General features: G+C 37.7%; 1 protein-coding gene across 1 annotated transcript in view; it reads right to left on the reverse strand.

Moving 5' to 3' along the window:
* Positions 1–13,395, reverse strand: part of LOC131774912 (uncharacterized) — a 69,060-nt gene that overhangs the window by 38,137 nt on the left and 17,528 nt on the right. The window contains exons 9-19 of the mRNA XM_066168881.1: positions 10,712–11,020; positions 10,225–10,530; positions 9,650–9,958; positions 8,799–9,104; positions 8,180–8,488; positions 6,879–7,139; positions 4,138–4,383; positions 3,202–3,462; positions 2,235–2,480; positions 1,296–1,556; positions 341–586 (exon numbers count right to left, since the gene is read on the reverse strand). Of these exons, the coding sequence (XP_066024978.1) occupies positions 341–586; positions 1,296–1,556; positions 2,235–2,480; positions 3,202–3,462; positions 4,138–4,383; positions 6,879–7,139; positions 8,180–8,488; positions 8,799–9,104; positions 9,650–9,958; positions 10,225–10,530; positions 10,712–11,020 (3,060 nt within the window). The remainder of the gene's footprint in view (positions 1–340; positions 587–1,295; positions 1,557–2,234; positions 2,481–3,201; positions 3,463–4,137; positions 4,384–6,878; positions 7,140–8,179; positions 8,489–8,798; positions 9,105–9,649; positions 9,959–10,224; positions 10,531–10,711; positions 11,021–13,395) is intronic.

Genomic DNA, 13,395 nt, shown 5'->3' on the forward strand with positions numbered 1-13,395 from the left:
ACAAATTAAAGGAACGGCTGGTTACTTTACCCACCACGGGTCTCTCAGCTCCACATAAAAAGACCCTAGATGGATCGTTAGTATAAATTACTTAACATAATGTATTTCTCATTTTCTAATAATCCATTCGACTTGACAAGTAATGAGTATTAAGGGTTTTTACACTATTATGGTACTCCTACGTTACCAGGCCTGATGCTTGTTTTTTGGCATACGCATATTTGTAGTTTTTCTACCCAAGTTATGTTGAGGTATGCAGATTTTGCATATTCTGAAAGACAGGCGCAAACTTTGTCTAAATCTTTTTCAGTCAAGGTAATAACCAGTCCTTTTAACTTACATTGCACGTCGATTGTTATTGTCTCTGATGCATTGCCACACTCATTACTGACTTCACATCTATATTCTCCTGCTTCATTCCGGCTAGCATCTGTAAGCGGCAACAAATTTGAATAAACCCGTTGACCACTGCTTACTTTGACCCAAGAGACCATAAGTGGAGGAGTCCCTGCTGCTATACACGGTAAAGTAATACTGTTTCCTTTGGTTACTGTTCCGTTTTGTATTGATTGTATAGACGCAGGTACTGTCATTAAATAGAAGAGATGAAGGAAATACTTAAATCTAAACAGTTAACACAAATTAACATATTGTAGACAATAACTGACAATTAAAAGGCCAATTGACATGTTTTAGATTAGCTAAGCTAACCCAAGTAAATTATTTTGCTCTTATCTTATCTATAAGCCGAGAAGACTTTAAAGGGTTTACTTTTAACAATTCTCTGAGTTTGCTTTCTTTGGAAAGGTCGAGCCAATCTTTTTAAGCGGCTCATCGAAATGTGAATTGATCCTTTGTACTTTGAGCGCTCGTGAGATGAAGTCCTTGAGTGCCCCTCAGTGCCTAAACATGGGGTAAGTATGTCAAAAGAATTACTATAATAACTTAAAGATGTATGTTATCACCTTTTTTAACATTAATTCAAGAATCATTTAAAACACCTTAAATCTCTATTACTGGCCTAATTTTTACATAAGCAATGTGCTACTTCTTTATTATTACTTTTCTATTTATTTTTTTTTTCACACCCTGTGAAGTTTTCTGTTCTGTAAGTCACAAGTTTACTTGTCTAGTGTATGTAAGCAATGTGTTTTACCCTCTTTAAGTGCTTTGGTGCGTCCACAAGCCATTCCGTCAATCTATAACCCGTCAGAAGAACTTCATTTTATTGTCTCTCACCAAACTTAAGACAAGAAGTGCTTCTCTAAATTACAGACATCACATCAGCTACTTACAGTGTACATTAACAACAAGTCCCGTGCTGTTGCCTGTACCTATGGCGTTCTTGGCCGCACATTGATAAACAAATATTCCCCAACTCAGTATCCTTCTCTTCCATACACCAGAGCTGCTAACATCATTTAAGAGAGTGTCATTTTCAAATAATGCATAGCCATCTGCAGCTGGATTTCCATGGGATGAGCATTTGAAGATTATGGTCTCGTTCTCACAGACAACAGACTTACTTACCGACAACTGAACATTTACTGGAGAGTCTATTGAAACAACACAAAGAAATTGTTGTGGTGTTCATAGGAAACTCCACAGATACCATAAGGGCTTGTTTACATGAAGGTCAGAGAAACCAAGGAGGTGAGCTAACCCTCCTGGCTGTGGTTGAAAAAATAGCTCGCGTTTAGCTGCAATATTGGAACCCTGGGATCTTGGGGTGAGATGCTGCTGCGCTTGCAATGAAATAACATGAAGGCAACCCCAGCTGGGCTGGTCACTTACTTGGCAAATTGCGACCCTGATTGAGAGTGTTACCCTACTCAGTAGAGCAAGCAATCCGCCCTTATCCCACCTATCATGCAAACGTGATCAAGGTAACGTAACAAATTATAGGGACAGGCTAGTTACTTTACCTACCAGGGATCCCTCAGCTCCACATAAAGAGACCCTAAATGGGTCGTTAGTATAAATTACTTAACATAGTGCATATCTAATTTCCTCATAATTCATTAGACAAGACAAGTATTAAGAATTAAGGGTTTTTACACTATTATGGTGCTCCTACGTTACTAGGCTTATGCTTTTTTTTCGGCATACGCATATTAGGCGTTTTTCAACCCAAGCTATGTTGAGGTTTGCAGACTCTGCAGATTCTGAAAAACAGGTGCAAACTATGGCTAAATTTGTTTCAGTCAAGGTCATACCTAGTCATTTTAACTTACATTGCACGTGGATTGTTATTGTCTTTGATGCATTGCCACACTCATTACTAACTTCACATCTATATTCTCCTGCTTCATTCCGGTTAGCATTTGTAAGCACCAACAAATTTGAATAAACCCGTTGACCACTGCTTACTTTGACCCAAGAGACCATAGGTGGAGGAGTTCCTGCTGCTATACATGGCAAAGTAATACTGTTTCCTTTGGTTACTGTTCCGTTTTGTATTGACTGTATAGACGCAGGCACTGTCATTAAATAGAAGAGGTGAAGGAAACACTTTTATATCTATGTAGGAAACACAAATTAATTCTTTGAAAAACGTTACTGACAATTTTAAAGACCAGTTAACGCGTTTTATATTAGCTAAGCTAATCCAAGTAAAGTATTTTGCTCTGATCTTATCTATACGCCAAGTAGATTTTAAAGCGTTTACTTTAAACAGTTCTCTGAGGTTGCATTCTTTGGGAAGATCGAGCCACTCTTTTTCAGCGGCTCATCGGAATGTGGATTGACCCGTTGTACTTTGAGTGCTCGTGAGATGAGGTCCTCAAGTGCCCCTCAGTGCCTATACATGGGGTAAGTACGTCAAAAGAATTATTCTAATAACTTAAAGCTGTATGTAATCACTTTTGTTCATCAACAATTAAAAAATTAATAAGACACCTTAAATCTCTATTACTTGCCTAATTTTTACATTAGGATTTTGCTATTTCTTTATTATTACTTTCCTATTTCTTTATATTTCTTCGCACCCTGTGAAGTGTTTTGTTCTGTAATTCATGGCCACAAGTTTACTTGTCCAGTGTATGTAAGTAATGTGTTTTACCCTTTTTAAGTGCTTTGGCACCTCCACAAGTAATTGCGTCAATCTATAACCTGTTAGAACAGCTATATTTCCTTGAATGTCGCCAACACTTAAGGTAAAAAATGTTTTTCTAAGTCACCGACATCACATCAGTTACTTACAGTTGACATTGATAACAAGTTTCGTGCTGTTGCCAGTACCTATGGGGTACTCGGCCATACATTGATAAACAAACTTTCCCCAACTCAGCATCTCTCTCTTCCATACACCAGAGCTGCTAACATCGTTTACGAGAGTGTCATTTTTAAACAATGCATAGCCATCTACAGCTGGATTTCCATGGGATGAGCATTTGAAGATTATGGTCTCATTCTCACAGACAACAGACTTACTTGCAGACAACTGAACATTTACTGGAGAGTCTATTGAAAGAAAGAAATTGTTGTGGCGTTGATAGGAAACTCAACAGTTTCCTTAAGGGCTTGTTTACATGAAGGTCAGAGAAACCAAGGAGGTGAGCTAACCCTCCTTTTCGTGGTTGGATAATAGCCAGCGTTTAATTGCAGTATTACAACCCTGGGATCTAGGGGTGATATGCTACTGCGCTTGCAATGATATAACTTAAAGGCAACGCCAGCTGGGAAGGTAACTTACATAGCAGTCGCGACCCTGGCTTGCAGTGTTACCATACTCAGCAGAGCAGGCAATCTGCTCAGGGGGGTTACCTCACTTATTACGTAAACGTGATCAAGATAACATAACAGATTATAAGGACAGGCTGGTTATCTCACCTTCTGGGGTTCCCCACCTCCACATAGAGGCCCTAAATGTGTCGCTATTATAAATTGCTTAATATAATGTATTTCTAATTTACTCATTATCCATTCGACAAGACCAGTATTAAGAGTAAAGGGTTTTTACACTGTTATGGTGGTGCTATGTCACCAGGCCTAATGCTTGTTTTTTGCATACGCATGCTTGTAGTTTTTCAACCCAAGTTATGTTGAGGTATGCAGATTCTGCAGATTCTGAAAAACAAGGGCAAACTTTGTCTAAATTTGTTCCAGTCAAGGTGATACCTAGTCCTTTTGACTTACATTGCACGTCGATTGTTATTGTCTCTGATGCATTGCCACACTCATTACTGACTTCACATCTATATTCTCCTGCTTCATTCCGGCTAGCATTTGTAAGCGCCAACAAATTTGAATAAACCCGATGACCACTGCTTACTTTGACCCAAGAGACCATAGGTGGAGGAGTACCTGCTGCTATACACGGCAAAGTAATACTGTTTCCTTTGGTTATTGTTCTGTTTTGTATTGACTTTAAAGACGCAGGCACTGTTATAAAATAGGAGAGGTGAAAGGTTAAAACCATTATGTCTACTAGTCAACGTAGTGTAAATAATCTCAGAAAAGTGTTTTTTTTTTAGTTTTCTTTAAGCTTGTTTTAACGTTTTAGTTATGGGTACAATTTACTCACGACCTAAACATGACAAAATAACAAGGTTTAGAAGACATTTTGCATACCGGGCCACAGAAGTGTTGTCTATACCATGAAATCAAGAGACATGGAGTCACACTCTAATTTTTAAAAATCTAGGTGATGTCCTTATTTTAGTCCCGCAGTTTTGTCTGTGATATGTAGACCCAGTTCACTTGATTTAGCACAGAAAGAGCCTTGCGTCTATAGCAGTGTGAATGGCTTTGATATAAATGTGTGGGACAAATAGTAATTTAAAGTCGAGCTGTGATAACTTATTTGGGACGGTTGAGGACACAAATGCTATCACAAACATGTAAATAAGGTATGTACATTATCCAGTTTTTCGGAAAAAAGAAAACTATTACGATTAACCTCGATATATCACAATATATAACGATCAATAACTCTCGCCGATAAGGATAGGTTTTCATGCTGTAGTTTGGTGTTCATTCCAGTCTGAAGTGGAGGAGATCGCGGCTGACGGCCACCAAGGTGCAAATCTTGTCTCCTTTTTTTTCTCTTAACGACCTCCGGCCAAAAGTAATGCCGTAAAAAGACGTTTCAAACGACTCATGAAGGCGAGAAAATTACACAGATGCATCGATTAGCATTTATTTAACTTTATGGGATATTGAAACCGATATATAATTTAGATGTGCAATTTTCAGAGCTTTATTCATAACGTCATAAATTTTGTTTGTCTCGTGTCAACAATTCTTCAATACACGATCACATTACACGATCACATAGTGTGGTCTGCCCGTGGTTTACTCCGAGCGCACGGCCGTTGTTGTTGTTGTGACTTGCTCTCCTAGGCTGTCTTCGCGTCATGGTTTTTGCCAGGTATCGATTTTCTCAGTATTCCTAAAGGTCCTTTGGTTTTTTCGCTTCAGCTCATGGATGAACATTTCTCCTTTTTGAGAACAGTCTATCGACTTTATGATAACTTTATGACTTTCGAGTAAGTCAGCCTGACAAAATCTTATTTAAAAATAATATTTCAGCTCAATTAAAAATAACATTAACCGGACTCTGAGGAAATTCATCCCAACTGGCTCTGCTTGAGATGAACAAAAAATTATTTGAAACTCAAACGATCTTTTTCTTGTGAACATCTTATCGTGAACAAGACTGCCCTTGTGTGGAAAAAGTTAGGGACGTCCTTCAAATCAAGCAAACAGAAAACGGCGGCTAAAGCTGGTCGAATTAAAATTCTTGGAGAACTTCTTCTGATACACGAAATTTTCTGTAACATTCTTGTGGAGATTGCAGATGAAATTTAAATAAATATGTTATTTCATCGTCGCTACCTTTCACGAGGTGTCTTTGAAAATCTCACTAGGAATGGATAGAATTTGATAATTTCTTTGAGGACCTCACGTCATGAACAAGACTGACCTCGTTGAAAAAGTGAGATAGCGCCCTTCATATCAAGCAAACAAACAACCGGCGTTTAAAGATGGTCGAGTGTGTTTCCCAAAATTCTTACAGAAGTACCTCAAGTAAGTGATACTTCCTTTAACTTCCAGGAGGAAATTGCAGATGAGCCTGAAGTAAATATATTATTTGTTCTGTCGCTTTCTTCTACGAGGTGTTTTTTAGACATCTCACCGGAAAGGGACACAATTTGATAACAAAGTATTGCGAGCAAAATACATGTAAGTACATTACATAGCGGAGTGCAAGAATAGAGATGACGTGTGTCGAAAACTGGATTTCTAATGCAATTATACAGAATAAATAAGTCAATAATGTCCCTCTTGAATTTATGTTCTGGCCGTCACAAGAAGGCTAGTAAGAAAAAAATATCGTCCCAATCCTCCCTGGGCCACATTAGTCTGTTTTGGTTTTGTCTTGACTAATCATATTACAGGAAATGGTATGAACAAAACTGCCTACGACCCGGACTGTTTCGTAGGAAATGGGCCATGTAATTCTCAAAAAATGCAAGATGTAGGAATGACGAAAAAGAAAACAAATTGACAGTGAATAAAATCGATTGTGCTTTAAACGCCGATTAATAGGCCATAAAATGAATTTTCCTTTTTGTTAACTTCACTCTGAACATATCTACACTTCGAATGCACCAGCAATTTGGAAAAATTAACAAGAATGTTATCAGTCTCTATAAAATTTGACTATCCAGTTTACATTGGCCCTTCTCTTAAAAAGAAGTTCTGGGGGATTTTAAACGTTCTTCAGTTTAATAAGATGCAACTCTAGCTTTAATGAAAAAACTTATCTCTTGAAGATTCATGTACAAGTATCTTCTTTTATGCTGTAAATATTCAGTACTTTCATTCAACTTAATAAGTTAAAATGGGTAGATAAAAACAAAGGAACTACTTGCCGTTGACAATAACAATGACTGCTGTGCTATTTCCTGTTCCCCCAACGTTTTTTGCAGAACATTTATAAACAAATAATCCTCCTTTAGACATTCTTTTCACCCAAACACCTAAATTACTGGCATCGAGTGCACGTGTTTCATTCTCAAACAGTTGATAGGTATCTACAGAGAACTTGCTGTGGGCAGTGCAGTTGAGGGTTATGACGTCGTTCACACAGGCTTTAAATTTGCTTGCTCGCAGCTGAACATTTCCAGGTGGAGCTAACAAAGCAAAATGTAAAAAAAAAAAAATAGAAAGATTAATTGGGCATGTATCGTTTCCATTGGTAAACTTCAGGGGAGTTAAAGCATCCAAAAATATTTATATTCCGCCGGATTTCACTGAACATTTTACTTTCAGATTTTTTATTAGAGACTAAAATCTTCAGGCAAAAGTATTGAAAAATTCGGTCCGCCGAACTTTTCATTTTCAAACCCTTGCAGATTGTAACCTTTTATGGTTTCACATTCTGTCGTGTTCAACCTATCAGATTATTTGAACCATTCTAACAAGGATTATAATTTGCTTGTTGTAGCGTACTTTATGAGATTATAAGACATACTGACGACACTGTTGTTCGCTTTGGAATTAAAGTTTGTTTTGAGAATTGAAAGTAAGGCGTTAGGAATTTTATCGGATTCTTCATTATAGAACAAATAGAGAAGCCTTGACTGTGCTCTATTGTGTTGTAAAGCACTTAAGAAGCGGCTAGAATACTCAAGAGGTGGGGAGAAACACGAGACGTAATCAGCAGAACAGAGCACAGTCTATTTGTTAATTGGAAGAAATTTCCAAATAATACAAACGAGGAAAAAGTAAAGTATAGGAACTTGACCGCGACTTGAGAGAACGAAGACAATGTAATGGGATTGGACGTTTACAACTAATGTTTATAAATAATTTTTTTTCTCTTTTTTTCGTGTGTTATTCATTTCACTCATTTATTTATTCTTTATCCACTTGTCCCTTCCTTGGGTTTTATATTGTGTATCTTATTCCCAACCTCTTAATTCCAAGGTTTTATTAACTATGCTAAAACATGCACGAGATGAAATATATGATTTTAATTCATCCATTTCTGCAAAGATTACAATATTTTCGGACGCAAATCCCGTGCAAGTTGCTCGTAGGTGTATAGCAACGAATATTTGGAGTCAACGCTATCCACTCTTCCAGTATATTTTAAATAAGGTTATTCAAGTGATAGCAATTACAAATCGTACTTCTCTCATATCAGACATTTAAAATATCAGTCTTTCACCTGGTGGAATACAACGCACACTGGCATCTTCCCAGTGCCCACAGTTGCTCGCTCTCCATCCTTTGTGCCTACAACGGGATATCGCAGTCTCGTTTCCATAACATCCCACGTCATCTAACCATATTACTCCTGTCCCTTGTCCAAATGCAGCAGAGGAAAGTGATTCCTTCGCTCCATCAAATCCGAGCTGCCTACAAACAACATGTGTGTCCAAAAGGTCCCAAAAGTCATCACAAATTGTTCCCCAGATTCCATGATATAATATTTCAACACGACCTTCGTATGGTGCAGCGCCATTGACTAACCTGACTGTGAAGTTAGAAAACAATGAATTTACCAAGCTTGTGTGGAAACGTTTATAACAAATACATTCACGTTGTTTCACAAGACGTATTCTTCTGATTAACAGCGACCCTAATGAAGTACTTCCCGAATGTGAATAGATAAAATCAGTATTCAAGAGCTTCTATATCTCAAGCGTTTTCAAGGAACAAGTTCTAACTTAAAAGCATTCGGCAAAAGAAGCATTAATAACTTTCAAATACTGCCTTTTTCGGCAAAATTTTAAGAAAATTAACATAAACCCTGAGTAATATGGTAAATATAGTGTAATCCATACCTTCCGGAACGCTGCATACCACTCCGGCAATTTGACCGTTTGCGCATCTGTGATTTTTCCACCCATCTTGCTTACACAGAACAAGCGCAGTTTCATTGCCAGCGCATTGAACACTGTCCATCCATACCGTGCCACCTTTCGTTTTAGAAGTGCTGTACGCATCGGTAGCGTTTTTAAAACCCAACTGTCTACAGACCACGTTCGCGTCGTGTTTGTCCCACTCCTGATCACAGATCCAACCCCATGTTTTGTTATAATAAACTTGGGCGACACCTTCGTGTGCAAATAACTTTTCACCTAAACGAACTGTTAGGGAAGTCGGTATTCTTCATAAATTATTTATCAAACTAAAAGTTTGCAAAGAAAATTCACTTTCACAACGACGTGGTCCACATACGCAGCTAATACTGGCAAGTGTACAAAAAAACTGAACCAAAGTTTCAAAATACGAATTAAACGAGAAAGCTTTGTAATAGATGGAGGACCGTGGTTTTTCACACCATTAAAACGTCTGTGTAAATTAAATTCTAAAACGAATGCTTTAATCCTATAATTCTATATTTTGTAAATTGGTTTTTTTTAGCTGTCTGAAGAACTTAATTGATCCATTAGTTATCAAAAACGTTTTTTTCCGTTGCTCAAAAAACTTTTTGGAAATGTATTTCAAATTCTACAAGGTAATTCCGTCCTCTTTTTTTCTTCTTCGTTGATTTTGTATCCATCTAAAAGAAATATCTTCTTTATGGTACATGGCAACTGTCTATAATTTTTTTTTAGTTTTCGTTATGATGGCCAGATATTATAAGTGTATCATTTTCTCGATGTTGTTCTTCTGGCTTAGTATATTTTACCTTTTGGTGTACAAATCACGCTGGCATCTTGCTTATGCGTGCAGTCCGTCGTTCTCCATCCGTTATGTTTACAATGAGTAATTGCAGTCTCACTTCCAGTACAATTTACGTTATCCATCCAAATTACGCCTGAACCTTCACCAAACGCTGCAGAACGGAGAGCTTCTAATGCTCGTTCGAATCCCAGTTGTCGACAGACTACATTGGCTTCCGGCATTTCCCAATAGTTATGGCATATTGTTCCCCAGACTCCATCGTAGAATATTTCAACTCGACCTTGATATGAAGCAGCTCCCCCAACTAGCCTGACTGTCGCGTGAACGAAATTAAAAGATAAATGATTTAAGTTGGACCTTTTGTTTTCCTGTTCTCGTCTTGTTTAACGCAATGCTAGATTTCTTACCAAGGGAAACAAATATTTGTCAAAAAAACACATTAGCTATGAGTTATGATACTGAAAGGGTTTTCATGAGTTTAAGGTGAGGGCTAGGTTCGTATAATCCCTAAAGGATTAAAAATCCATAAATTGTATCCTTTTTGGGGGGAAATAGGGTTAGAAGATGTCTTTTAAATACCTTTAGGAGTTTTGCATACCACACCGGCCAGTTGGCTACTTTGACAGTAATGTCTTTTCCACCCGTCGTGTCGACATAAAAACAGTGATATTTCATTGCCAGCACAATGCACATTGTTCATCCATACATTCCCATTTTTGTTTGAGGGTTGGCTGTAAGTTGAAATAGCCTTTGTATATCCAAGCTCGCCACAAACAACATCAGCGTCGTTTTGGTCCCACTGCTGATCACAGATCCAGCCCCATGTTTTATTGTGGTAAACTTGGACCAGGCCGTCACTGGCTAAAACGTCATTACCCAAACGGACTGTGTGAAAACGCATGAAATCATATCAATTTTTATGCTATCTATACACTGGCTCAGAAACAGTATCTCGTATGTGGCGTCGTCAGTTTTGGTCAATTGTCACTTTTCATTTATTATTTAAAAAACCATTTCTATTTTCACCTTACTTCATTAATTTCATAGTAATTTACGTAACCCTCACCTTTTGGGGTACAAATGACACTGGCATCTTGAGTGTGGTCACAATCTGACACTCTCCATCCCTTATGTTTACACCTAGATATTGCTTCCTCCTTCCCCGTACAATTGACATTATCCATCCATATGATCCCCAACCCTTGTCCGTAAGCAGCATAACGAAGAGCTAGTAGACCTCCATCGAATCCCAGCTGACGACAGATAACATTAGCTTCTGGCAGTTCCCAGTAGTCGTGACAGATCGTTCCCCAGGCCCCATTGAAGAAAATTTCGACACGGCCCTTGTATGTCGCAGTTCCACCGACTAAACGCACTGGTGATGGGATATAAAACGTTCACCATAAATATCACAGTTACTCGATATGACAATTGAAAGCCATTGTTACCAACGGTCAAACACTTGGTAGCAACAGCTGAAAAATCATTTTCGCTCATATTCAAAGTTAAGTAGGTCTCAATAGGAAATAAATGACAGCCTTTTTCATTTGGCTTAATATAGCTTTATTTTCGAGGAAATCGATAATAACTGAATTCCGCCAAAATGCCGCTTTTGAAGTTTTTTAGGTGAATCTCGGAGCGTTGCGTCACAAATTGAAAAAACCTGGACCGATGGAAAGTACCAAATTTTTTTTTTTACTTTAATTACAGCTACATCACGGCTACAGAAAATAACTTACAGTACAGTTACATCTATAGCTACATTACTTACGTTTTTTGTCTTTTACAAATACGTACGTTACAGTGCAATACAATGTTTAAAACGATACTGGTTGAAGAAAGACTAAACAAAATAACTATATGTTTTAAAAAAAAACAAAAAACAAAAACGTTTACAGTGTATAGAGTGCACTACTCACAATTTATAGAAAAAAGGTAGTTTAAAAGAAAACAAAAAGTGTAGGAAAAAAGGATATAAACATCAAATTATATGTAAACAGAATTAAAGAAAACACTAAGTAAATGCGTGTTGTGCATGTTTTATGCATAATGTGAGAAGAAGAGGGGGAAGTTTTTTATTTCCGGAGAGATGTTGCGCATTCTGTATATCCATACAAAATATATATTTTTTTATCCAACTTGATTTAAGAGCTTTGTTGAAAATTTTGATATCAATCCGGCATCCTTAGCCCTCCGTTCTCGTAGTCGTTGATCATTATGTTGCGCTTTACCTTGTCTCCCTTGCCATCCCATGGAAAATTGAAGAACATATTATTTATTTCTGCTAGAGCGCTGTGGTTGGACGGCAGAGGGGACAGGATGTAAACCAGTTGAGAGGCAATAAGGCTTTTTAAAACTGTAATTTTTCCTAATAAGGTTAAACGGCGCAAATCCCAGCAGCTTAAGCTGTTTCTGATTTTGGTTAGTTTTTGGTTGTAATTAGCTGCTATAGTGGTTTTGGGGTTGGTAGAGAGCCATACGCCTAGAGCCTTAACCTTATCTTTTACCCATTTAAAATCTTTGTCGGTTCTGAGATGTGTTTCGTTTCCAATATTAGCGCCAATCCACAAGGCTTCAGTTTTCTTGCTATTCACTCGGAGACCAGAAATCTCGCTAAATTTTATAAAAAAACATTAAAATATATGTTTCCAACAATTTGCGCAATTCTTGACCATTTTTTACAGAATCTAGTTGAATTCATCCGCCCAACTTCTTACTACACAAAAAATAGGTCAAAAGTACTCTGTTTTTCACTATGTGCTACACAATATCTTGCTTTCGGAAGATGAAGTGTGGTTCTTTTCGATCTCCAAATAATTTTTGGGGAAATGATTCAGCACGATGTAATCAAATTTAAAGTTGGATAAAATGCGCCGATTCGACGGTGCCATCAATTAGTCCAAAATGTACACGCATACACCCAAACTCAGTTGTTTCGCATTCTGCATTCAATCTACAGTTATTTCATATAATATCCTCTTATCTTTCATGTTGCTATTTGAAGAAGAGGGCTACAGTCCTGAAATTGTTGCATCGTTCACATGAAGGCAAATAACTTGGCAGGATAGTCAACGCCTCCTGATCATGCTCTTACAAAGTGTATTTCGGGGTTTCTCTATTCCCATTTCGTCGAGAGGAGGGTGTAATTACTTCACGTAAGAGATCTTTGCTTAATATTAGTATTCAACCGAACCGCAAACCAAATGGAGGCGGAATGTTGCTAGTTCTCGTGTGCGGAATAACGTTAGCTAATTCAAAATGAGGTCTACTGAAAGCGACAACTCCACAAAAATGGAACATTGGACTGCGAAACACGTGGCTTCGTGAACTTAGGTCAAGTTTAAAATATACGAAACAGGAGCAAACAATCATCTAATCCAGATCATAATTAAATGTATCATGATTAAATGAATCATGCCGGGTATTTTCTAAATTATTTTTTTAGGTGAATAAAGCGAACGATCTGCAAAGATCATCACTGCAGATGTGAAATAGAGCAAGGTGCAGTGTTAGAATATTTTTTAATTTAAAGGAAGCTGTATAAGGGTCAAATCCACAACTTTCACTGAAAAGTTTATACAAGCCAAATTGATATTTACACTTCGTCTTCCCCAGAGGCTACCGTGCCTTGTGAATTTACTCGAGGCAGTAGTAAGACTACTACCCAGATAGCACGTTCTCATATTCACGTCGTCTCTTCCGAGTAGTGGTCCAAAAAAAGCTTCATTTGGTTATAATCCACTTCTGCGT

This window comes from Pocillopora verrucosa, chromosome 6, assembly GCF_036669915.1.
Source record: "Pocillopora verrucosa isolate sample1 chromosome 6, ASM3666991v2, whole genome shotgun sequence".
Lineage (NCBI taxonomy): Eukaryota > Metazoa > Cnidaria > Anthozoa > Scleractinia > Pocilloporidae > Pocillopora > Pocillopora verrucosa.